General features: G+C 37.5%; 1 protein-coding gene across 7 annotated transcripts in view; it reads right to left on the bottom strand.

Moving 5' to 3' along the window:
• Positions 1 to 5,982: 5,982 nt before the first annotated feature.
• LOC131438683 (muscle calcium channel subunit alpha-1) overlaps positions 5,983 to 24,987 on the bottom strand; it is a 1,458,253-nt gene continuing 1,439,248 nt past the window's right edge. For 6 of the 7 annotated variants that reach the window (XM_058608861.1, XM_058608862.1, XM_058608859.1 and 3 more), the window contains one exon: positions 5,983 to 6,385. In XM_058608861.1, the coding sequence (XP_058464844.1) occupies positions 6,164 to 6,385 (222 nt within the window). In that variant the 3' untranslated portion in view covers positions 5,983 to 6,163. The remainder of the gene's footprint in view (positions 6,386 to 24,987) is intronic. The other variant, XR_009230968.1, reaches the window with a different exon arrangement.

Raw genomic sequence — 24,987 nt, 5'->3', positions numbered from 1 at the left:
TAGCAAAACTATAACTTCATCATTGACAAGCTACTGAATGAAATGAATACAAGCCAAGTATTATCGTTCATTAACCTGTGATACAAACAATAATAATAAACAACTCGAATAAACGTCGTCAAGCAAAGCAAAGTCTTGGTATTACATTTGAATATGACCATTTGTTTCAACAGACTTCGCAGCCAAGGAGTGGCGGAACCGTATTGGGAGAATACTGAATCCACACCAGGAAAATGTCTGAGTTTGGAAGTCTTGGAATTACATTCCTTTTGAGAAATTTTTTACAAGTCAATATAACGAGAGGTAAACCCACTGCGCTCAATCATTGAAAAAAGTTCTTGTTTCTATGTGTCCGTTTTTCTTGGTATGCTTTGTGCGACGGTTCGTTCAACTGAAGCGGATAAAATTTTGCGCGCATTTTATGACGCTACATTTCACCTTAATAGTAATCCTATGTTTATGATTAGGGCACATAACCGATTTCACTTACGTTTCGTCTTGCACTCCAGTGCAGAGCAGTTCGAATTGAACTGCTTAGTGAAAACTTAAATAGTTCGACTTGAACAACTAAGCAGACGTAAAGTTAATGCTATTTTCAAAGGATGAAAAAATGGTCTAAATGATGAAAAAATCATCATTTTTAATTTTTTTTTTAAAATTATCGTGCTACATAATAAATTCAAATGTTTTGAATGATAAAAAGCATCATTCCAACAACATTTTTTAGTTTTTTCGTGTTAAAATTTGAGAAATGAGTCGGTGAAAAAGTATTTTTGTAAACGCTTCTTAAAAATAATGATTTGCGGTGTCCACTGTGATTTAGCGCAGACTAATCAGAGGTGAACAAATCAAATCAGCATAGATAAACTTTTGTAGACCCCAACGTTTCTGTTTGATTTTTTTTCATTTTGTGAATTTTTTGTGGTTGTTCTAAGTGAAAACTACGTCTTTTTGTAGCTGTCAAACCTCCCCAAAGTAACAAACAATGAAAAGGAAAACATTGGGGTCTGGTTTTTTATATGTAGAAAATGTTTGTACAAATTTTGGAAAAAATAGTTCAGTAATATGATCAGTATCTAACGGGGAAACAGATTGAAAAACTGACATGTGAACACAATGATGTAATGAAAACCGCGAAAATGTTACCGCAGAGATGGGACTCGAACCCGTTGCTAACTCCTAACCGGGGAAATTGTTTTACCAATTAAACTACCCTGCATATGAAAACACATGAAGAGAAAGTCCAATTGATTGGACGAAAACTAAGCATGCTTCGCTGTTCTTAGCCACCACGGTATTCACTTACAGTCCCGTATCGGCGGAAACAAATTCAACAGAAACACATACAATGATCACGAGTCTATTTCTACCCATCTGTTCTTGCCGCACGATACTGATTCGAGACTTTTGTTTTTGTCTAGTTTGAATTGCTCTGCACTGATGAGGCTAAGACGAAACGTAAAGAAAAGTGCTATTGGTTCATTGATGCACTTTGAAGGTCAAATGGATGCCACTTACAATTCCGGATATATAATGCTATAAGTGACGTAACCGACAAAACGTATTGTTTTTTACTGTGGAATTTTCTCAGAGATGACTGATTCCAATAAACTTGGCTTTTTTTTAATGCTATACTTCAGCCATCGATCAAGTTTAAAGATGAAATGGCTATCACTTTAGTTACCGGAAATATAATGGTATAAGTGACGTAACCGACCAAACGTGTTGTTTTTTACCGTTTTCTCAGAGATGGCTCAATCGATTTGAACAAGCCTAGTTTGAAAGCTACTATTAAGTTGTAATCCTATTTCTAGGATCAAATGGCTGTCATTTCCGGTTACGGAGATAAAGTTGCATAGGTGATACTAAATTTTCTCAGAGATGGCAGAGCCGATTTCTACAAGTTTAGGCTCGTTGGAAATCTACCATTGAGTTTTGGATGAAGTTCAAAAATCAAATGAGTTTCGATTTCGGTTCTGAAGTCAAAAGTATAAGTGACGTAATCGGCTAAACGAACATTTGACATCGGCTGAATTTTCTCTTAGATGATTCAACGAATATTGATAAAAAAGTACGGGTGTGTAATGTCAGAGACATAACTGGATATCGTGAATACGAATAAAACTGACACAATTTCTTTACACTTTCGAACTCGAATTGATAGTTGATCGTTTGTGTGAATTGCGAAACTTTCCCCCTTTTCACTACTAAAATTTGATTTCGTTTGTAGCTTTTTCACAAATGGGCGGTTCCAACGGCCATACATATAGGCAGTTATAGAATTTTGACGTCGATTATCTCATTTCGGATTTGCATATTTCATAGACAGAAACTATCAAGGTGCAGTACAGGAATCATTTCTGCCTTTTAGAAGGACCAAATTGTGGAATTCTCTACGATATTTAGCACAGTTCGGAACATTTTTCTCGAACGATTTTCGCAATGTCAAAATGATGCGAAACAGGTTTAATGCGTCTTCTCGCCTTGACGACCGGAAGACAAATGAGAACTACGACCTGATCGTTTGAGGTTTTTAACCACGCAGAAGTTGCGCTCCCTGATGCCGCTGTTTGAATGCGTCTTCTCGCCCCGACGTCTGCTTTCATCCAACGCACAAGAAGAAATGATCGATTTCCGACCACGATTCCCCTTTTATAACGTTCAGTTGAAGATATGTGTCTGACTACCTCAAAATCGTCGTCCTTGCGCGAAAAACCCAAGCGAAAGTAAAGAGTTTTCCGCATTGTTTTCAAATTTTCAGAAAACTTAATTTTTGAGTTGTTTGTGGTTATCTCACACTGTTCACAATATTATCCTAAATTCCTGATAATATTTTTGATGAAATAGTGAAAGAATTATGTTGCTGCCATTAATACAAGTCGAGATATTGACGATTAAGTTCTGCCCATTCGTTCATATGGGTAATTTTGAAAAGGCGCCCCATATTAAAGTAGGTCGTATTCACGACAAAAAGCAAAGTCTTGGCATTACATTCCTTTTGTGGAATTTGGCCTTTCTGTTTCAACAGCCTTCGTACTACGATCCTACTGACACTATGAATCCTTCCAGGTCGGGGCTCGAACATATGATAACTGGGTTGTAAGGCCAGCGCCGTATGCATTGAACCGACAACCCGGGTCGAACGAATATTGATAAACTTTCCGTTATTTGAAAACTAACAATGTAAATCAAATTTAAAAAAAGTTATGATGAATATTTTCGGTACGAGAGTACACTAAGGTCTCTTTTTACACAGGGGTTACGAGAAGGGTCTAGTCATACTTAAACAAACACATTGGATGACAAATTAAAATTGGGACACTTAGGAAACGCGTTGTACGATAAGCAAATTAATCTAAATGGCTCATACCTTCTGTATAATACATTTAATTTTCAAAAGAACGATAATACGTAGAACGTTCGACTGAAGAAGTGCTAGTAATACCACCCATAAACACTTTCACTACAAATAAAGCTTGAGAATAAGTTCTTTTCAATTCCGAAGGTGCGATGTGTAGTAAACACTAACGATCTTACCAGTCATATTCAACTAAACTGAGTGGGAAGACATGGGTATTGTCGCAGTGCCGCCGAGAGAAATTTCGGGCCCGGGGGGACTGCAATATCACGGGTCCCTAAACATGAAAATTAAGAAACATTCTGAGTATAAGAATGTCAATGTATCAAGAGATTTTTAAATACATTATTTTAACAAAATAATTCGTAAGCTAAAATTGTTTCGATATTTGATATTTTGTTTCGTTATGAAGAATGAAAAAAAAACAATTTTGAGTTTTCGGGCCCCCTGAAAAAGTCCGGGCCCGGGGGGATTCCTCCCTTTCCCCCTCCCCTCTTGGCGGCCTGGCGGCCCTGGGTATTGGATGAAGATCTATGCAAGCAGCAACAGTATGGATCAAATTAGAAAAGGTATTATGTGTCATTATAAAACAAATCACTTCATCGGCGTAAACCATAATAATACTATAGCTATATCATTCAAATGGGTATAAAATACTTGTTTTATACTAGCTATAAATTGCATAATATGATGAAGGTTGATAAGATTTGTAAATCCGACTAGTTCTTCAACGCTATGAAATTCTCGAATATATGAATGACGGTGCTGACATCAAACACCACAACTGAGTGAAAGTTATTTACGACAGGGATTCAAGATCTGAAGACTGATGGAACATGGAACGACAGTCAATACTCCCGTGAATTGTTGAATGAATCGTTTTCTTACAGACAACCTGTTTCCTTTTTTAAAAACTTTCTCAAAAAACAAATGTTAGTGCTTTTAAAACTCTCTTTAGAAACCGTGTTAATTGCGAAAACCTTGTAAATAAAAACCGCGTTAAATCCGGAATCCATGTAAAAAAAGTTGTGTATAAAAAACCGTGCGAAAAAAAACTAGTGTTATATGTAACGTGTACGAGGTCTGTTCAAAAAGTTCCAGGAATTTTTTAATTGCGCGCGTCTGGAGAGTCCGGTGGTCAAATTTTTGTTTTATTGTGTTGGTACATATGTCCCTAAAGTATGGTGAAATTTTCAGCTGTATTCATTGTTTACATTCTGTCTTGTAGCGGCTGGTGTAGACGTGTTTTTTTGAGCTCGGCGATTTTTGTCTTGGTGACTTGCCACTCGTTTCATGCCCAAAACATTTGAAAAAATATGATGACATGAGCCAACTGATATGCCAACTTCATCAGCAACTTCTCTAATAGTAATTCGGCAATCATCCATAATCATTTTTTCCACTTTTCCCATATTTTCATCGATTATTGACGTGCTGGGTCGACCGGAGCGTTCGTCGTCTTCAACGTCTTCGCGGCCATCTTGGAAACGCTTATACCACTCGTAAACACTTGTTTTTTCATAGCAGACTCACCGTAGGCTCTCTGTAACATTTCGCACACTTGGTTACACTTTATTTCATTTTTCACACAAAATTTAATACAAATTCTTTGACTCTTCAATTCTTCCATTGTTTAAACTAACAAAAATCGCCGAGCTCAAAAAACACGTCTACACCAGCCGCTACAAGACAGAATGTAAACAATGAATACAGCTGAAAATTTCACCATACATTAGGGACATATGTACCAACACAATAAAAAAAATTTGACCACCGGACTCTCCAGACGCGCGCAATAAAAAAATTCCGGGAACTTTTTGAACAGACCTCGTAATCTCTCTATGTAACGTAACCGACAAATCCCAGTAGGTTTTAATTTACCGAAATTTCTTGGAGAAGAAAGAATCGATTTCGAAAGGTCAAAAAACTCGTTTGAAAGCTACTATTAGGTTATTGGATAAGCGCACAATACTAATGATCGAGGATAGAAAGTTCCAAATGTTTCAATGAGATCAATCAAATTAATTCATATCGTTTATTTATAACCGGCTTTAACAAAGTTGCGGTCGTTTACCGGGTGAAAAGCATTATCACTGAATTAAAAAGGGTTGCGTCAATAAAGTTCGATGTAAATCGATGCTACCTTATTTGTATCGATTAGCTGCTCAAACACATAGTAATTAAGTTTAGAAGTTCACTCTCTTTCCGACCATATGACAAGTAGGTTCACAATTATTCCTTCAAGAAAATATATTTCAGAGTTGTGAAAGTAAACAATTGTTACTGAATACCTAAATATTAATCATATTGAATCAAACCGTAATCCAGCAATAGTAAGTATTAAAGATGTGACATTTATGTGCAATTCATATGTAGTCTAGTGTTATTTGTATTTCTAATTGTTTTGATATGAATACTGAATGTGAAGTTTTCAATTATACATTGCTATAGGCAGACAACATTAGAATTGGGCAAAACAGACTTATACAGACACTGATGAAGAATGCAAAAAGCGTTTCGAAATGCCGGTATTTGGTCGTTCACTATTACGTTAGTATCATAACGAAATAGTTTTTTTCATAGTGGAATCCAAAGGAATCTATCATTTCTTTTTTTAAAGACGGTTTATGTTTTAATGTTTTCTATAAAAATGCTTGTTTTTATTTCATTCGACAATTTATACATTTAGAAAACGTCTTTCCATGTTTCCAGTCGCTGAAGGTATCGATTGGTTTTTGGTTTTTGAAATTAACATTTGAGCTATCTAAATGTTATATAATCAAAAACGAATATTGGCTTTTAATTTCAATTATCTCTTTTTAAAGATTTAGTTATATCTCGCTTTTCATTCTGGTGGTATGCTTTCAACTGGTTATTGTTTCGGTTGAACCTCTCTTGAAGTATAAGCTCGTGAGCAGCCAGATCCATTTCTTCTTGTGTCATTTCCAAAGCCTCTAGCATTTCTAACTGTGCACAGTGAACTAAAACGTGGTCACAGTATTTACCAAGTCCTTGTTCCTGTAAAACCTGTGAATATAAAACAGAATTCAAATTGAATAAATAAATTCAAAGTACCGTAAATACGGTATTATGTAATTCGTGAAAGCCAAATCGCGTTTATGAATAACAACCTATTCTTAATCAACCTAGTGCACAGTGGTCCAAAACGGCAATTTCATGCCTTTAATTATTTTTCAGCAAAACCGTAGACTTTTCATCATTGGTGTCTTATGCAAAGTTGCACGGGTTGTTACTGCGGTTTTATGTACATGGACGGCCATGTTCCAGTACACGTGTAAAGACAGATAAAAAAAATAACTTTTTACTGGAAGCAGCTAGAGGATTTTCGTCTTCGACAATATTGTAGAAAATTAAATTTCGAGTAACTTTACTTAAGAAATTTTTTTTCTAACTCTAGCCGTTAATTAATTTTAGGTGGTTTAAATACTAAAGTTTTAAAAATCAGTTTTTTTGTTCTAACAAGTTTTATATTCTTCTGAGAGTAATGAATTTTTCTACAAAACTAGATTTTGTGCAAATATTTAACAGTCTTAAACATTTCAAAATGCCATGATAAATTTCAAAAGAGTTATGAATATTTTTATGTAAAATGCAGTCGAAATTGAAACTTATATATCGCAGAAGAGTGCAAAAAGTAGCAGATCAAACAGTTTAGGTTGGATAATAATTTCGATTTAGAACAAAACCTCGAAGGAATGGTTTGTATTCGATTGTATCCAATGATTTCATCAATAAATATAACCGGAAAATTGGAAGCCGCTGTAATATAAAACGAATATAATAATAGTAATAATAATAAAAATAATAATAAGAAGAATAATAATAACGATAATAATAATAAAAAATATTAATAATAATAATAAGAATAACAATAAGAATAATAATAACGATAATAATAATGATAAAAATAATAATATGTAACTGTGAATATCTTCAATATATTTTAGAAATATTTTGTTTTTTATTATAATTAAATAAATTTTTCTTAGCTAACACATTGTTGTAAAAATAATAACAATAAGAATAATAATTTATTGTTATTATTTTTATTACAGGGTCCGGCACTCGAAGTGTAACCAATTAAAAAGGCCATAAATTCAGTTTGGAAAATTACTTTTACTTAATTCAAAGTACAAAATGCGTAAAAACAATACAAAATTCAGAATCAATTCACTTTTGCTCGATATGACCACCTTTTGCCTTGACTTGATGACTTGAGAGAGCGAAGGAGTTGCTTCGTTTGGCCGAATGTGACTTGCAGGTATTTTGGCCCACTCGCGAACAATAACTTTTTTCAGCGCCTCGAGACTGGTGTATCTTTTAGTTCGGACTTTGCTCTCCAAAATGGCCCAAAGAGAATAATCCATCGGATTCGCATCTGGTGAATTCGAGAGCCATTGTGTGGACGTGATGAAGTTCGGAACGTTGTTTTCCAGCCATTCTTGGTTCACTTGAGCTTTGTGAGACGGTGCCGAGTCCTGCTGAAACGTCCATGGTCTGCCACCGAAATGTTTGTCTGCCCACGGCTTCAGAGCAACCTCCAGAATACTTTCCCGATAATATGTCGCATTTACCTTGACGCCATGCTCGATGAAAACGATTGGAGAGCGCCCATCTGCGGTTACAGCGGCCCAAACCATTATCTGTTGCGGGTGCTGCCTCCTGGTGGCCAATCGATGACTCAAATTCTCGTATGAACGGTCGGTCAAGTAAACCCTATCGTTTTGAGAGTTTACGAATTGCCCAATTGGAAAAATTTTCTCGTCAGAAAATACAATGTTCGGAAATTGACCGCTTTCGGCAAAACGAAGCAACTCCTTCGCTCTCTCAAGTCATCAAGTCAAGGCAAAAGGTGGTCATATCGAGCAAAAGTGAATTGATTCTGAATTTTGTATTATTTTTACACATTTTGTACTTTGAATTAAGTAAAAGTATTTTTCCAAACTGAATTTATGGCCTTTTTAATTGGTTACACTTCGAGTGCCGGACCCTGTATTATTACTATTATTATATTCTTTTTATATTACAGCGGCTTCCAATTTTCCAGTTATATTTATTGATGAAATCCTTGGATACAATCGGATACAAACCATTCCTTCGAGGTTTTGTTCTAAATCGAAATTATTATCCAACCTAAACTGTTTGATCTGCTACTTTTTGCACTCTTCTGCGATATATAAGTTTCAATTTCGACTGCATTTTACATAAAAATATTCATAACTCTTTTGAAATTTATCATGGCACTTTGAAATGTTTAAGACTGTTAAATATTTGCACAAAATCTAGTTTTGTAGAAAAATTCATTACTCTCAGAAGAATATAAAACTTGTTAGAACAAAAAAACTGATTTTTAAAACTTTAGTATTTAAACCACCTAAAATTAATTAACGGCTAGAGTTAGAAAAAAAATTTCTTAAGTAAAGTTACTCGAAATTTAATTTTCTACAATATTGTCGAAGACGAAAATCCTCTAGCTGCTTCCAGTAAAAAGTTATTTTTTTATCTGTCTTTACACGTGTACTGGAACATGGCCGTCCATGTACATAAAACCGCAGTAACAACCCGTGCAACTTTGCATAAGACACCAATGATGAAAAGTCTACGGTTTTGCTGAAAAATAATTAAAGGCATGAAATTGCCGTTTTGGACCACTGTGTAGTGGTGTGATAATACCTTCCTATTCATTTAGGGGTTATCTAGGGGTTATCATAAGTTTGTGCTTAGGGAACATAACCGTTTTTACTTTCGTTTTTACCTTTATGGCACAGTCTCATTAAAACATTGTTTGCTTTGCTTTATCAGGATAATGCCTGACATGAACTAGGGCGCAGTTTTAATACAAATTGGTTGGGAAACGTCTGGACAATGCGTAATACAGACCCCAAAGTGGTTCTTAGCCTCCTGTCCAGCCTTGTCTCCACTTCATAGAGCCTATCCAAGCCTATCCAAGCGTCTGTTCCCAATATTAGGGGCGGCTCGAAAGAGCGTCTGTTCGTCATGTTAGGAGCGACTGATTACCGTTTTTGTGTCAACGTGGGACTGTGCTGACATGATGGCCCTCCGGCGAGACCGGAGGTTGGTGCAGGCCTAATAAGCCGCCCGTTAAAAAGATGTTACGTATAACAAAGGAAGAGTTACGACTTGAAATAATCGGCAAAGACCTGCATGAAGAGCTCCAAATTCGCGGCTTCGATGTCGTAGCACTGCAGGAACATTGTGGGACGGGATAGAAACACGAAAATCCTTTGCCCTAATTTTACTCGCTTTCTGTATACACGGTGCACACAAAACATAATTTGCTTGCAAAAAATCGAATTTCTCAAGAAGGGAAAAAGAAACCCGATGCAACGAATGTTTTTGATTTTTGCTAAAATGAGTTTTAAAGTTAAATGGATTGCAGCAACGATTTTTGATTTTTGAATTCATTTTTACACCGCGATCTTAAATGAAACGTTTCTAACAATAAACTGTGAAAGTTAGGATTCGACCAGTGGCACGACATGTGTCGACGTATTCGTATTCGAGTAAGTTGCGCTGCGGTACACCCCGCGCGTGCGCGTCGTGATTGAAAAATTCACTACTCCAAAAGTATTAATATTTCCACTCTGAAACTTTGCTAAGATTCAGTTAAATCCCTAAGGCTTCTTTTTTCAACTAAAACAAGAAAAACAATTAGGCCCAAGCGTGAATTTTTTTCATTTGTTTATTAATTTCTATCTTTTTCTTCTATTCTATTAAATAAACTATAAAGGTTGTTTCACGGAATAGCTTATTTGAAAGCTAAGAAAAGGACGCACATTTCATGTCTTGGACGAATTTTTGTATCTATATTAGATTTTACAGTAAAGTCTGTTGAAAAAAGGCTCTTTTCTGTAAACGTGAAACTTCAAAAAATCATATCTCAAAAATTCCACGTACCATATTGAAATAAAAAAATACGTGTCGAATATTTTCGAATTCTTTACCGAAAAAAATTGTTAGTTGGAAAAAAATTTGAGTGGCTGATTTTCCGTAGAATGCCGTGCTTTATTCAAGTGACTAATTACAAACTTGCTCTAGTTTAAGCGCTTAGATTGTTAGCGAATGATAAAATGGACAATTAGATTCATTCATGATAATTGATTCTGTCAAAGACATCATATTAACAAGATATTCAGCTCTCACATTTCCCGAACAAATCATTAGCAACATCCTTTTTTGCGAGCATGGCGCCCTCAGGCGAGTCCGTATCGAATCTCGTTCATAGAAGAAGGGGAGAAAAATGTCAAATTCGTGCGCGCCAAAATAGCAGCACTACGCACCCATACAATTGGCATGATATGCTGAATGTGATGCCGTGCGATGGCGTTACTGGACTGTAGTTTGAATTCGCTCCAAGTTCATGGTCTGATTCTGATTAATTTTTATTAGGTTTTTGAATAACGTCCTTTAGCTGGAAATCAATTATGATTGAAAGCTCAATTTTAGATACAATTATAGTTGAAAGCTCAATTTTAGATACAAACAATCTAAAGATTTAAATCTGGACAAATGAATCGATTTTATTTTATAATAATTTTCGAGAAACGCACAAACTTATTAATTTTATGAACAGTGGATCGGTTTTTAAGAAGATTTTATATATTTTTAACGGAAAAAGTTGTACCAGTAAAATCAGTAATAATAATCATTCTTCAAAATCGTCGATAATCTTCGGAAAGTGTCGGTAAATAATATGGCAACAATACGAGGAAGAAAACAAAGAAAGCTGTGAAGGAAACTCATCAAGCCAACTCTCATATCAGCGTAACCGTAACCTTCATGTATAAACTTTATTATAGAAGCATGCACATTTCCGGACATTAGTCATCGCAACGATGTTGAAGAAACTTTGTTATTAAAGCATAGACAGTTCCGGGCATTAATCATCTCAACGATGTTGAAGAATCTTTGTTATAAAACCATAGACAGTTCCGGGCATTAGTCAACGCAGCAATGTTGTAGAAACGAAGTTATTGTTTTCGCGGACGCTAGTCACTGCCACTGGCTTAGTGACAGTGGTCTCGGTTTTCGGTAGAACTTCGGGAGAAAGTCGGATGAACTTTCTATTTAAAACCACAAGCTCGGCTTGTACTAAAATCTTCGGGCTTCACCCGAAAGAAAATGTTAGGATGTGAATGTGATGTGAAGTGAAGCCACCATCAGTTCAAGGACTTGCCAGTGGATGCGGGTAGACTTACAGTAGCTCCGATATAACTCATCCATTCACCTTCTTACTATAGCTGTTATCGAAAAGCGAACAAAAAGGGTTGGGCGGATATGTAAGTAGAGTCACTTACTCGTATTCCGCGGGAATAAAAGATGCTCTTCCAACCATAATATCCAGTGCATGGATGAAGCATATCGCTATACATGCTTGAACCCGCCTGATGGTTTGTTTGAGAAGGGCGCGTCAGACTTATTTCAAACCTTCAGAAGGAAACAAGTTTCCTTCAAGTGACTTGGGCTGGCTATCCACAATCCCTCGTCCAGTCATCAATTCGTCCGATGCCCTGATGCTCCCTCCTCTTTACGCCCCCGTGCAAAATGGTTTATATTGATACATATTGAAACATAGTGTAATGAAATTAATATAACATAAAATGATATAATAGATTACAAAATAATATAATATAACATAATATAATATAATTTAATTTAATATAATATAATACAATGTCATACAATACAATATAATATATTATAAAACAATGTATAAAATAACAGTTAATGTAGAGTGACAGTTATGCTCTTCTATCTTCGCAATACTGCAGGAAGTAGAATATTTCTCTTCTAATAACAATGATAATATCCACATCTATAAAAATAATATATGTTATTATTATTGATGACAATTTAATAATAATAACAACAAATATAATAATGAAAATAATAATAAAAAACAATATAATACAGTACAATGAAATATATAATAATTAATAGAATGAATAAAATGATATGTTGCGATATGCTATTATATTACTTGAATTTATATGTCACTTCTCATCCTCTCATTCTGCCATCAACGCATTCCATCGACCAATTGTCACCACAGACACACGTGTAAGCATGAAACAGGAACCAGTGAAGACCAAGCTTACCTTGTGACGATCTTGATATTTAGTTAAAAGATTACTTTAAAAATGGTAACTTATAAGGAAAACAAATTTATATTTTGCGCAGAGGTACGTAGTACTACTCATAATAAACCCTATAATATAATATAATATGATATAATGCAATGCAGTATAATACCATACAACATATTATATAATAACATAAAAGACAAAAAAACATGTAAGACGATAATATATGAAATATTATGCTATGATACAATATAACAGTTAATGTGGCAGTGTAAATTACGCTCTTCTAATAATAATAATAATAATAATAATAATAATAATAATAATAATAATAATAATAATAATAATAATAGTAATAGTAATAATAATAAAAATAGTAATAATAATAATAATAATAATAATACTACATGATGTAATAAACAACAGAATCATATGTTGTAAGTTGTAATATACTATGATAAACATTTAGGATGGGCTTTAACATATGAGTCAATTCGCACCCTCTCATTCTGCTACTAACGCAGAAGGCGATAGCACCCAGTCGACGCCGTTCTATTGACCAAATGTCATCATAGACACACGGGGAGGCATGAGATAGGAACTTGTGAGGACTTAGTTATCTCACCATTTGACGACCTTCACCCGAAAGAAAATGTTAGGAGCTTAAAAACCCATAGTTGAGAAACGTTAGAAAGGTAGTCAGTCTCAGAGTGTTCGCGAAAAATATCCGTTAGTCGCAGGCGTCGGCCCGTAGACAAGTTAGTCCGTCTCAAAGAGTTCTCGTGTTAATAATCGTTTTCAAGTGATATCAATTCGTGTACAATATCGTTGTAAAAAAAGAATCTGCTAAATGTGGCTGATATAAAAACATGAAAGTAGTTTTCGAATAGTGATAAATAAAAGTAAATATCGGATTTATCAACACATCGACTAATGGTAGCAAAAGGAAGAAGAACTGAGGAATAATAGCTACTTTCCGTGAACAAAACATACAGCACAGGAAGCGTAGATCCACTTTAGTGTTACCGAGAACAGATAACAAGTGATAACAGGTTTCTGCGAAGATATTTCTGCCATTATGCATTCTACTACAACGGTGTGAAAGTGTTACTTGAGAATTGAAAGAAATAAATAAAAGTTTAAAGAAGAACAGAAGAAAAAAATCTATTATTTTCTAATTGTGAAAAAGAAAACACCCCTCTAATCCTCGTCACACGCCGCTCGCACTGCGCGGCAATATAGGCTATTCGGGTATATAGGCTATCCATCTGGTGACATCGGCACTGACCGCGAAGGGGAGAAGAAAGAAGCGGTAAGGAGACGCCAATAATGCGAGAGAAAAAGAATTGGAGACAAGAATGATGATCAACGGATTAGTAACAATAGGATGAGTCGTAACATTTTTACCATAAAATATCGTTTTGATCAACCAAGCATATTGTTTTTTTTTCAAATAAAATTTTATTGGGCTCATTTGCTTTAGCTTAACGTGGTCGATTGTCTGGTTGTTAGGAAGAGAGAAAGGGATGCTATATTACGGAGCGGCATACTCCCCTAGATTTCGTAAGGGGACATAGGGAGGGTGGGACCTACACAGTATTGAATTTAAATTTGAACACATCATTTGTTTGTGGCATACATCTTTTAGACACACTTTGCGTTCGATGAATCTTCATGTTCTTCAACTTGTAGCAATGTAGAGATTATTCTGTATTGTAATGCTTTGTTGGTGTGACGTTTATGGGTAGCTTCCAGCAACTAAATCAGTTCAAGGCAGATGCATGTTCCGAATCATCGTTTATACAGGCCATACTTTCAGCAGCGTAAAGAAGAGTGCGATAGAGCTGTAGACAAGAAAGAAATAGGGAGAGCACTAAATTTGAGCATTGATAGTTTTCAAGAAGTTGTATATGAGAGTCATATGAGGAAGATTCCGAGTTGCCAAGACGTCACGGACTGGTACGAAGGGTAGTATACCTTGGGCCCGAAGGGAACCTATGGGTTGGGACCTGGCATCTCAATACTCGACACACATCCAAACAACATGCTCGATGTCATGATAACCCTCACCGGAAACGCAGACACCACTCTCGGCGAGCCCCACACGACGGAGATGCGCTCTGAACATATAATGATTAGACATAAGCCTTGACATTACACGAATAAAGTCTCGGCTCACGTCTAACCTCCGGAACCAAGCTTTTGTCGATACCTGTGGAATTATTGATTGTAACCATCGTCCCAGAGTTCCACTATTCCATGTATATTGCCAGCTGACTAAAGTTTTCTGACGACAACAACTGAAAAATTTATTGAAGCAAATTGGTCTTTCATAAATGTCACATTCTAGTGCGCCCACCTTGGCTAGTGAGTGCGCCCTCTCATTGCCCCGTATGGAACAATGTCAAGGGATCCAAACCAAGGTAATCTGGTATGATTTTTCAGATAGAGCACTCAATTGTTCCCGTATTTCCCCAGGAAATACGGTGAGTGTTCTCCAGGCTTCACTGAACGGAGAGCCTCAATCGAGCTGAGACTGTCCGTTACAATGAAGTAGTGATCTGTGGGCAGAGTGTCAATTATCTCAAGGGTATACTGAATTGCAGCTAGTTCTGCGACGTAAACTGAAGCTGGATCATTGAGTTTAAAGAAAGCGGTGAAGTTTTCATTGAATGTACCGAAGCCAGTGGACCCATCGAGTTTTGATCCGTCAGTGTAGAACATTGTGAGTCGACTGATCTAAATTTATTGTGAAACAATTTTGGGATCACTTGAGGGCGTATGGGATCCGGAATTCCACGATCTCTTCTTTCATGGATGTATCGAAAAATACAGTAGGATTAGAAGTATCCAAGAGTTGAACACGGTTAGAAACAAAAGAAAAAAGTACAGGTGTGTAATGTCGGAGACATAACTGGATGTCGTGAATACGAATGAAACTGACACTCCTACTTTATACTTCCGAATATAAATTAATTGATCGATTGTGTGAATTGTGCAAGTTTTGCCCTTTTACACTACTCGAATTTGAAACGATACACCTAAACTACAGTACAGATTAGTTACATTAAACATTCTGACACACATATATTACGAAATAACCAGTATAGTTCCTTATCATAAAATAATTGTGGTTCTGAAAAGAACCTTTCATGAAGGCGTTCGTGATGGAGAGTGACGAGTTGAGTTCAAATTCCGATGGATACCGCTGACTTCCGTCATCTATCTCCAGGCTGACCTGTTGTCCGTAAATGCGATACTGATATGTCTCATGCTTCTTCCACTTGCGGTAACAAGCTTTAAATTTCGCTCGGAGATTCCTCGATCGCATCATAATCAACACGATGACAACGACAGCCAAATTCGAAATGAATGGCTTCTGTGTCGATGCTATGCATTTTGCATATCAAATCAGCAGAAAGTTTACTACAAACTACAATTGGTTGAAAATGGGCCGTATACAGTGTAGTGAAGCAAAATTTCGCATAATTCTTTGGGTATAAAATGTCGAATATTTCATTTCGGATTTCAATATTTTAGTAAAAGATATTATCAAAATGCTGTAAGGGATTAATTTCTGGCATCCCAGAAGAGCAAAATTGTATAATTTTCTAAAATAATAAACACTGATTGGATATAAACGATTTTAAACACTGTTACGAATTTAGAACTGTGAAAATTGCAAAAAACTGATCAAATTATCTTAGATTTGCACTACACTGATAATTTTAATTTTCGATTTACAAAGAAACAATCTTTATAGTTCTTTAGGTAACATTTAGAGCCATTAGAATTGCTGATTTTGCATAATGTTACACATTATTGTCCATTTTCCGTTGTATTTTGCTCCAATGCAAACGACCACCAACAGGATGATGTAATCGATCTTCTTCGAAGAGAAACTGGCTCTGCGAATTGAGCGTTTGAGGTTTTGCACAACGCTAAAGGTCTGCTCTTATTACTAGCGACTGCTCCACCTGACGACCCAAGTCCAAATGAAAGCATTGACAACTGCTGCTCCCGAAGATTGAAGTCGAAATGGAAGCACGACCCAAGCGGTTGAGGCTTTATACCACGCAAAGGGTCAGCTTTCATTGCCAACTGCTCCACCTGAAGTTCAAATGAGAGTTTCGACCTGAGCGTTTGAGGTTTTTAACCACGCAGAAGGTGCACTATCTGAATATGCTGGTTGATTAAGTCATTCCCACGACGTCCGCTTCCATCCAGCGCACAAGAAGAAATGATCGATTTTCGACCACGGTTCCCCTTTTATACGCAGTCAGTTGAAGATATGTGCCCGACTACCTCAAAATCGTCGTCCATGCGCCAAAAACCCAAGCGAAAGTAAAGAGTTTTCCGCGTTGTTTTCAAATTTTGAGAAAACTTAATGTTTGAGTTGTTTGTGGTTATCTCACACTGTTCAAAATTTTATCCCAAATTCTTGATCATATTTTTGAAGAAATAGTGAAAAAAATTAAAAAAATGGGCGTTCGCGGGGGATCGGAAGCAGAAGCATCCATATTCCATAACGGACAATATCGTTGTTTGGTACAACCTGATCAGGTCTCCTGGGTAGGAAGTTAATTCTCTGCTGGCACTTTACTATGGGGCGCTTTTTCAAAATTTACCCTCTGAGAGAGTGATAAGTTTTTGATCGTAAATATCTCCTGTTGTATCTAATGAATCAACATAATTCTTGCGACATGCCATCGGAAATATGATCACAATTTTATGGTAAAATATTCAGTTGTGTGACATAATCTCAAATAGTTCAGAATTAAACTTTTCTTAAATGTTTGGTACAAACGAGTGTCAAAGAGGATAATTCATAAGGCGCGTTTGCTTTCTCGTATTTTGAAAGCTCATAACTGATCTGTAGAAGGATTTATATAATCTAACTACCAATAGAATCGAAAATTTTCAACTTGAACGTGTATTGCAACAACATTGAAGTTTTTCAATAGTACACTATTGAAAAACCTGTTTGATTTAACCCATGACAGCATCAGCCAATCAGAACGCGAGATGTCTGCATCTATACAAGAGCATCCATATAAAAGTTGAGTAGTTCATTTTTCCTACCATTTGCTGAACATTTGTAGCAGTTATAACATGAAATGTGATGTGAGAAATAGCGTCATTTAAGTTAAAGCAAGGGGGACGGGTATAGCGTGATGGGATAGTCGATGCCTTTCACGCAGCCCACCTGGGTTCGATTCCCAACCTCGAAGAGACGAATGACCTTAAGGTTAAAATCTCTATGATTGAAACAAAAAAAAAAGTTAAAGCAGCTACTCTGAACGTACGAGAGACCGTCAGCACGATGACACCGAAAACCGGTAGAAAGGCAGCCAAAAAGTCCAGCAAGCAAAGCCCATTCAAAAATCACTTTTTAGTGCTAAAGATAATCATAAAGAACTAGTTGAATTTTGTCGCTTTTTTACCATTTTCCGAGCAACTGTTGCCGATACAAGACACACACGAGAAGTTTAAATAATTTGCACCGTCATTAACACATTCAATTACGAACGGCAATGCGAAAGTGGAAGTGATGATGTTGAACACATCTTTATACTAGTATGGGGTCGTGTGAAAATATGCCATGCGATACAGTGTTGCCATATATACAGGTTAATCTAAATTTTATTTATACATACATATATGTACAGATTAATCTGTATTATTTCATATTATTATTATTATTATCATCATTATTATTACTATCATTATTATTATTAAATTGACTCTTGCATACCGAAGATCGTCGATACATTTCACACCAGGCCATTGCAATTGTCTCGTACTGAAATTTCGAGAAGAATCAGATATCATCGAATTTCATAGCTTCCATAAAAATAAACTACAAATTTGTCGTACCTAGCCTCCTATATTGGCAAATTAAAAAGGAATTGTTTCAAGTTTGGAATATATAGTTGTAGAATAGTAGCTGTTTAATGTAACTAATCTGTACTTTAATGTAGGTGCATCGCTTCAAACTCTATTAGTGAAAAAGGGGAAAGCTTGCACAATTCATACAATTATTCAACTAACTGATATTCGGAAAAGTGGTGGGAGCGTGCCGGTTTTTTCGTTTTCACGACATCCAGTTATGTCTTTGACATTACCCACCCGCCTTTTTTTTCAGATACCTAATGTGACTTCCCCAGGTGCCCAGGTGCTGGTTTTCCTTTTTTTGAATAGCGATAACCTTCACTTGTCTCCAGTCATATGGTACAATGGTACATATGTTTTGACTTGGTATACCTTCTGTTGCGGGACAGAATCAAAGCACACCTTCTTGGCGAATTCGTATATCCAGAGATTTGAATATTCCTCACTTTCGTTCGCGTGATTACGATTGCGCATGCGTCGTGCCGTATTCCAAAGAGTACTCATTGCTGTTTCTCTCGTTAATCCGTCAACAAACCGTCGCCAATAACCGCGATTCTTAGTTTTAATCAAAAATTTCATTTTGAGTTCTAACGTCGCGTATTTTTGGTAATTTTCAGGTGTTCCGTTGATTCTAAACGCGATGAAGGCTGATGCTTTTTTCTCTCTCAGTTCTGAGCACTCGTTGTCCCACCATTCGTCTACGATTGAATTGCGGTGTCGAGAATCAAACCAGCCAAAAATGTACATTCTTCCTCCGGAGGAAGCTTCTGTGATATATCTAGTCTCACAGATATCGAGCTCGCGTAGCTTTTCCAATCAATGTTTCGCGTGAGATCATACGAAACATTGATTGTCTCCGATGGTCTTAGACCACTGGTGATTGAAACCAAGATCGGCAAGTGATCACTACCGTGAGGATCACAGATTACCTTCCACTTGCAATCTAACTGTAGCGAAGTCGAGCACAAGGATAAATCCAGCGCGCTTGCGTGGTAAGGATGTAACCTGATGTCTTCGGTTGGTACCGTTCGAAGTTTAAATCCCCGTAGGTGTGTTTTGTCGTGAATACGACTTACTTTACTATGGGGTGCCTTTTCAAAATTTACCCTCTGAGAGAGTGATAAGTTTTTGATCGTGAATATCTATTGTTGTATCTAATGAATCAACATAATTCTTGCGACATGCCATCGGAAATATGATCACAATTTTATGATAAAATTTTCAGTTTTGTGACATAGTCTCAAATAATTCAAAATTAAACTTTTCTGAAATGTTTGGTATAAACAAGTGTCAAAGAGGATAATTCATAAGGCGCGTTTGCCTTTCTCGTATTTTTAAATCTCATAGCTCAGTGATCTGTGAAAGGATTTATATAATCTAACTACCAATAGAATCGAAATTTTTCAATTTAAACGTGTATAGCAAAAGCATACTGCAAATCAAGAACAGTTTGCTTAGATTTGTGCACTTTTCGCTGTGTGAAATTCACAGTAATCGAGATCAAGTGAAGCCTTTTTTCGCGAAAAATGTTCCAGAGTTTAATGTCGTAGAGAATTACGCAATTTGACTCTTCTGAATGCTGGAAACGAATCCCTACAGCCGTTAGGACCGCCCATTAGTGAAAAGGCTGCAAACGAAAACAGGTAGAAACAAGCCTCTCAACAAAACTTGAATTAGTTTGGATTGTATCGCCACTGCGAGCAGGTGTGTTTTGTGTCGTCCACACAATTAGTTTCGCTTTCGACAAGAGCGATTACGTCACAGCTGCCAGTCATTAGCATTGGTGAAAAAACAACGGTGGAGAGCATTGCACAAAATCAGCCGTTCTAATGGCTCTAAAAGTTTTCTAAAGAACTATTAGGATTTGTTGTTCGCAAAGCGTAGGGAAATATCCTCAGTTTACTGCAAATCTAGAACAGTTTGGTTAGATTTGTGCACATTTCGCTGTATGAAATCAACAGTAAACGAGATCAAGTGAAGCCTTCTTTGTTTTAGCGAAAAATGTTCCAGAGTTTAATGTCGTAGAGAATTACGCAATTTGACCTTTCTGAATGCTAGAAACGAGTCTCTTCAGCATATTGATAGTTTGTTTCAATAAATTATGCAAATCTGAAATGAAATAATCAACATTAAAATTCTGAATGCTGCTATTTTTATAGCCGTTAGGACCGCCAATTAGTGAAAAAGCTACAAACGAAATCAGGTAGAAACAAGCAATAAATTATGCAAATCTGAAATGAAATAATCAACATTAAAATTCTGAATGCGGCTATTTTTATAGCCGTTAGGACCGCCCATTAGTGAAAAAGCTACAAACGAAATCAGGTAGAAACAAGCCTCTCAACAAAAAGTGAAGCCTTCTTTGTTTTTGCGAAAAATGTGCAAAGGGGAATGCTTGCATAATTCATACAATTGATCAACTAATTGATATTCGGAAGTGTTAAGGAACATGTCAGTTGTTTTCGTATTCACGACATCCAGTTATGTCTCTGACATTACCCACCCGCCTTTTTTCATTGCAATCGTTAGTTACCCTGTAGAGCGACATAGCTTTTCAATGGACAGCTTAGCCCACCTACCTGCTTAAATGGGAAGAACTAGGGGTAAATTTCTTCAGTTGATCAGCAAATAAACTCCGATTCTTTTACCTGAAAGGTCTTCAAGTTCGTATGTGTGGGATCCTAGCAATTTCCTAACAATACAAAGTTCGAATCTGGGTGCGAGTTTTTTGCAGAACCCTTTTCCCTTGTCTGATAATTCGAAAGTTTTTTTAAGAACAGTTTTCCCAACGGTATATCGCGGACAGTTAGCGTTCGAGCGCAGGTTATAAGTAGCCTCATGACGTTTGTACGCTGCCGAGAGATTCTTCCTGACTTCCTCGAACAGTTCCTGCCTGTTCGACATTTCCTTTCCGTCAGGCTCATCGGGATTATAGTTGTCCTTTATCGTCGCGTACTCTCTTCCTTCTGATACCTGATTTCTACCTAATACGATAAAATACGGGCTGTATTTAGTCGAGCTATGGACAGAAGTCCGGATTGCGTTAGCAATTGTTTGGATATCATCCGCCCAATGCTTATGATGTTCTTTCAGCGTGGCCCTTATGGCCGTCGTGATGACCCGGTTCCGAGCTCCGTGTTATTAACTTGAGGGTGATACGCTGGGGTAAGCCAGTGATTTACATGGTAGGCATCGAGTAAGTTTTTAAAAATTTTAGAAATAAACTGAGTCCCATTATCAGTCAATATGGTTTCCGGTACACCGAATAGCTTGAATATCATTGTTTCTACAAATTCAGCTAGTGGTTCTGCTTTAGCCTCTCGGAATGGCTGCACTAGTACGAACTTACTAAAAACGTCTGTCGCCACAAACAAACAAGTGAAACGATTTTTACCGGAAGCGGGTAAAGGACCGACGAAGTCCAATGTTACAAACTGCCACGGATATTCAACTGGTTTTTGCGAACCAATCGGCGGCGTTATATTAACTTTTCCGCTCTTGCTTGTTTGACAACGCAAGCACTCTCTGCAGTGTTTACGTATTTGTTCGTTCATCTTCGGCCAGAAGTATCGTTCCTTGATGGCAGCCAAAGTCTTCTCGAATCCGAAGTGTTCTAGGTGTATGATTTCGTCTCTATTTGCAGGCTGTGGTAACTGTTTCCAAATAAACCGGGGATCGTGGTGCCGACTGGAATTTTTCAGCAGTTTCCAAATTTTTCCATCAATCACAAGATAATCTCCGTATTTCACGGGATCGGTCACGATTTGAGCGGCAAGTTCATCGTATGCTGGGTCGGTCTGCGCTACGACAATGCCTTTGATTGATCTTGACAGACAATCAGCAGTGATGTTGTTCTTCCCTTTCCTGTATTCCAGTTCGATGTCGTACGACTGAATTCGTAAAGCCCATCGGAGAAGCTTTGAATTTCCGCTTTCAGCTCCTGTTTTGAACAGCCATAACAAGCTTCTTGCACCTTGAAACGCGTTCCTTCGACGTAGTGTCTAAAGTTGTCTATCGCCAACAGAACTCCGAGACACTCTTTTTCCACCGCTGAGTATTTCCTTTGTGTATAACTAAGTTTCTTGCTAAAATATCCCACTACCCTAGTCTCTACATCATGGTCCTGAATTAACGCAGCTCCCACAGCGTTTTCTGAGGCATCGGTTTCGATGACGAATGGTTTGTTGAAATCGGGATTCGCCAAAATAGGGGCAGATGTCAATGCTACTTTCAGCTCACCGAAAGCCGTTTCAGCTTCCTTTGACCACACAAATTTCTTCTTTCCCTTCTTCAATAGATCAGTGATCGGAGTCGTTATACGGCTATAACCTGCAATGAACTTTTGGTAGAATCCTGCCAGCCCCATCAGACGGCGTATATCCTTGAAAGACTTTGGTCGTGCGTAGTCCAATATTGGCTGTACCCTTGACTGATCTATTGAGACTCCTCTTTCTGTCAGCAGGTACCCTAGATACATAACCTGCTTCTTGCAGAACATTGACTTTTCCAACGATATCGTTAGATTTGCTTTCTTTAATCGATGCGCAACGATTTGTAGAAGCCTTAAGTGCTCATCAAATGATTCGGTTGCTATCACTATGTCGTCCAGATAAACAAAGACGTAGGGTTGCAGATCGAAACCTATGACTTTGTTCTTCAAGCGACACATAGTGAAGGGTGCATTTGTTAGTCCAAATGGGCAGACCTTAAAGCGGAATGGTCCTTTCGAAGTGTGAAATGCTGTGTAATTTCGGCTTTCTTCCTTTAAGGGGATCTGAAAATATGCATCTTTTAGATCGATGATCGAGTAGAATTTTGCGTGCCCCAAACGGTGGAAGATATCTTGCATGTTCTGCATCGGGTATCCATCCTTCACCGTCATTGCATTGATTCTCCGAGAGTCTAGGCAAAGGCGAATTTTTCCATTCGCCTTTTTGACTGGGACTAACGGATTAGTCCATTCACTATAGCATTCTTCGATTACATCCAGCGTCTTAAAGCGTTCAATTTCTGCGTCGATTTGGTGTTGTATAAAAGGCGAACATTTATAAATTGGTTGGTATCTAGGTTTTGCGTCTTCTTTGAGAATTATCTCGTGTTGAATCAGACTTGTGCGACCTAATTTCCCAGGAGAAGTGAATTCGAACTCTTTTATTACCCGAATTAATTCGGCCCGTTGATTATCATTTAACTCATGTTCCGTCTCAATCATTTCCGGAACCGGTTCTGGCACGTCGTCCATTGTTGGGACGTCTAACGTTTCATCTGCCACTTGTTGATCTAATTTAAGGAGCTCACTCGTGGGTTCAATGTTGAACCAAAGCGTTGAGTTTATACTTGTTTCGATTTTTTCTGGTCCATTTCCAACATCAATCATTGGTTGGATGCCAAAGGAATCCCAAAAATCTACACCTAGAATTAACGGTCTGGAGATTTGAGGTACGATGATCGTTGGCACTATTTTTGTTTTATTTTTATACGTGAATGGGATGTTTAAGTATCCTAAGCACTTATACTCTGTTCCGTCCGCTGTGCTCACGCGTAACGCTACCGGGAGGATTTTCAAGCCATATTGTTCGGCCAGTATCGGTGAGTTGATCACACTTATGCCCGCCCCCAAGTCTAGTAGAGCTTCCATTTCAGTTTCAAACACCTTCACTATAATGTGGGGGCATTTTTTCACGTTTATTCTTATATGGTGGATGCGCAGTAGGGGGTCAAATTCAAAACAATGTTCGTTTATGGGAATCTGTTTGTTGGTAGGGACAGTCGGACTCCCCAACTCCAATCCCTTTATAAGTTTTCCTGTTGGGTTCCGTGTGTAAACGGTCGTGCGATGGTCGTGCAACGTTCGCAGCGTTCTACCTAAATTTCCGCAACCATAGGAAAATAGAACCTTCGGTTTGGTGCAAGCCCGCCACGCGTGTCCTTCCTGTCGGCAATTCCAACAGGTCCATGGCCGAATTGACTCATTGGTCTTGTGGTGACTTTGATCATTTCTGGTAATACTTGGAGATATTATTCGCTGATGTTGTGAGTTTGCTACTGGCTTCGTGTGTTCTGTGGATCGCATTCGCATTGCGTTAACGTCTATGAGGTTATCGTTCTCTGAGTCACTCTGTTCGACCTCTACGTTGTTCAATGGTCTTCTGGGATGCGGCTCCCATGCTTGTTGTAGATTTGAATCTGTTGCATCGATTCTGTGGTTTAACTTCAGCAGATGTTGCAGGTTTTTGACTTCCACTATTGAGATCTTTGATCGATAATGCTGTCTCATGTTATCCCAGATCACCTCAAACTTCCGGTTCCGTGACAGTGACTTTGACAGCATTCGATTCAACTTCTCGATTTCGGTGACAAATGCTATGAAAGTTTCGCCTCGCATTTGTTTTCGCTCTTGGATTTTCGTGCGAATCCCCTGGTCCTGATTTGGATTTCCAAAGCGGTATTTAATCAGTTTTTCGAGAGTCGCCCAGTCGTCGAACTCATCAACAAAGGTGAAGAACCAATCTGATGCTAGACCGTCCAGTAACAGATGGATATCTCGCAAAACCTGTCTTTGTGAAACGCCCTCTCTTTCCGCTATCTTAATCAGTTTGAACAGGAAATTTT

The sequence above is a fragment of the Malaya genurostris genome, chromosome 3 (genome assembly GCF_030247185.1).
Source record: "Malaya genurostris strain Urasoe2022 chromosome 3, Malgen_1.1, whole genome shotgun sequence".
Lineage (NCBI taxonomy): Eukaryota > Metazoa > Arthropoda > Insecta > Diptera > Culicidae > Malaya > Malaya genurostris.
The sequence above is the reverse complement of the archived record's forward strand: the minus strand, read 5'-3'. Positions and strand labels throughout refer to the sequence as shown.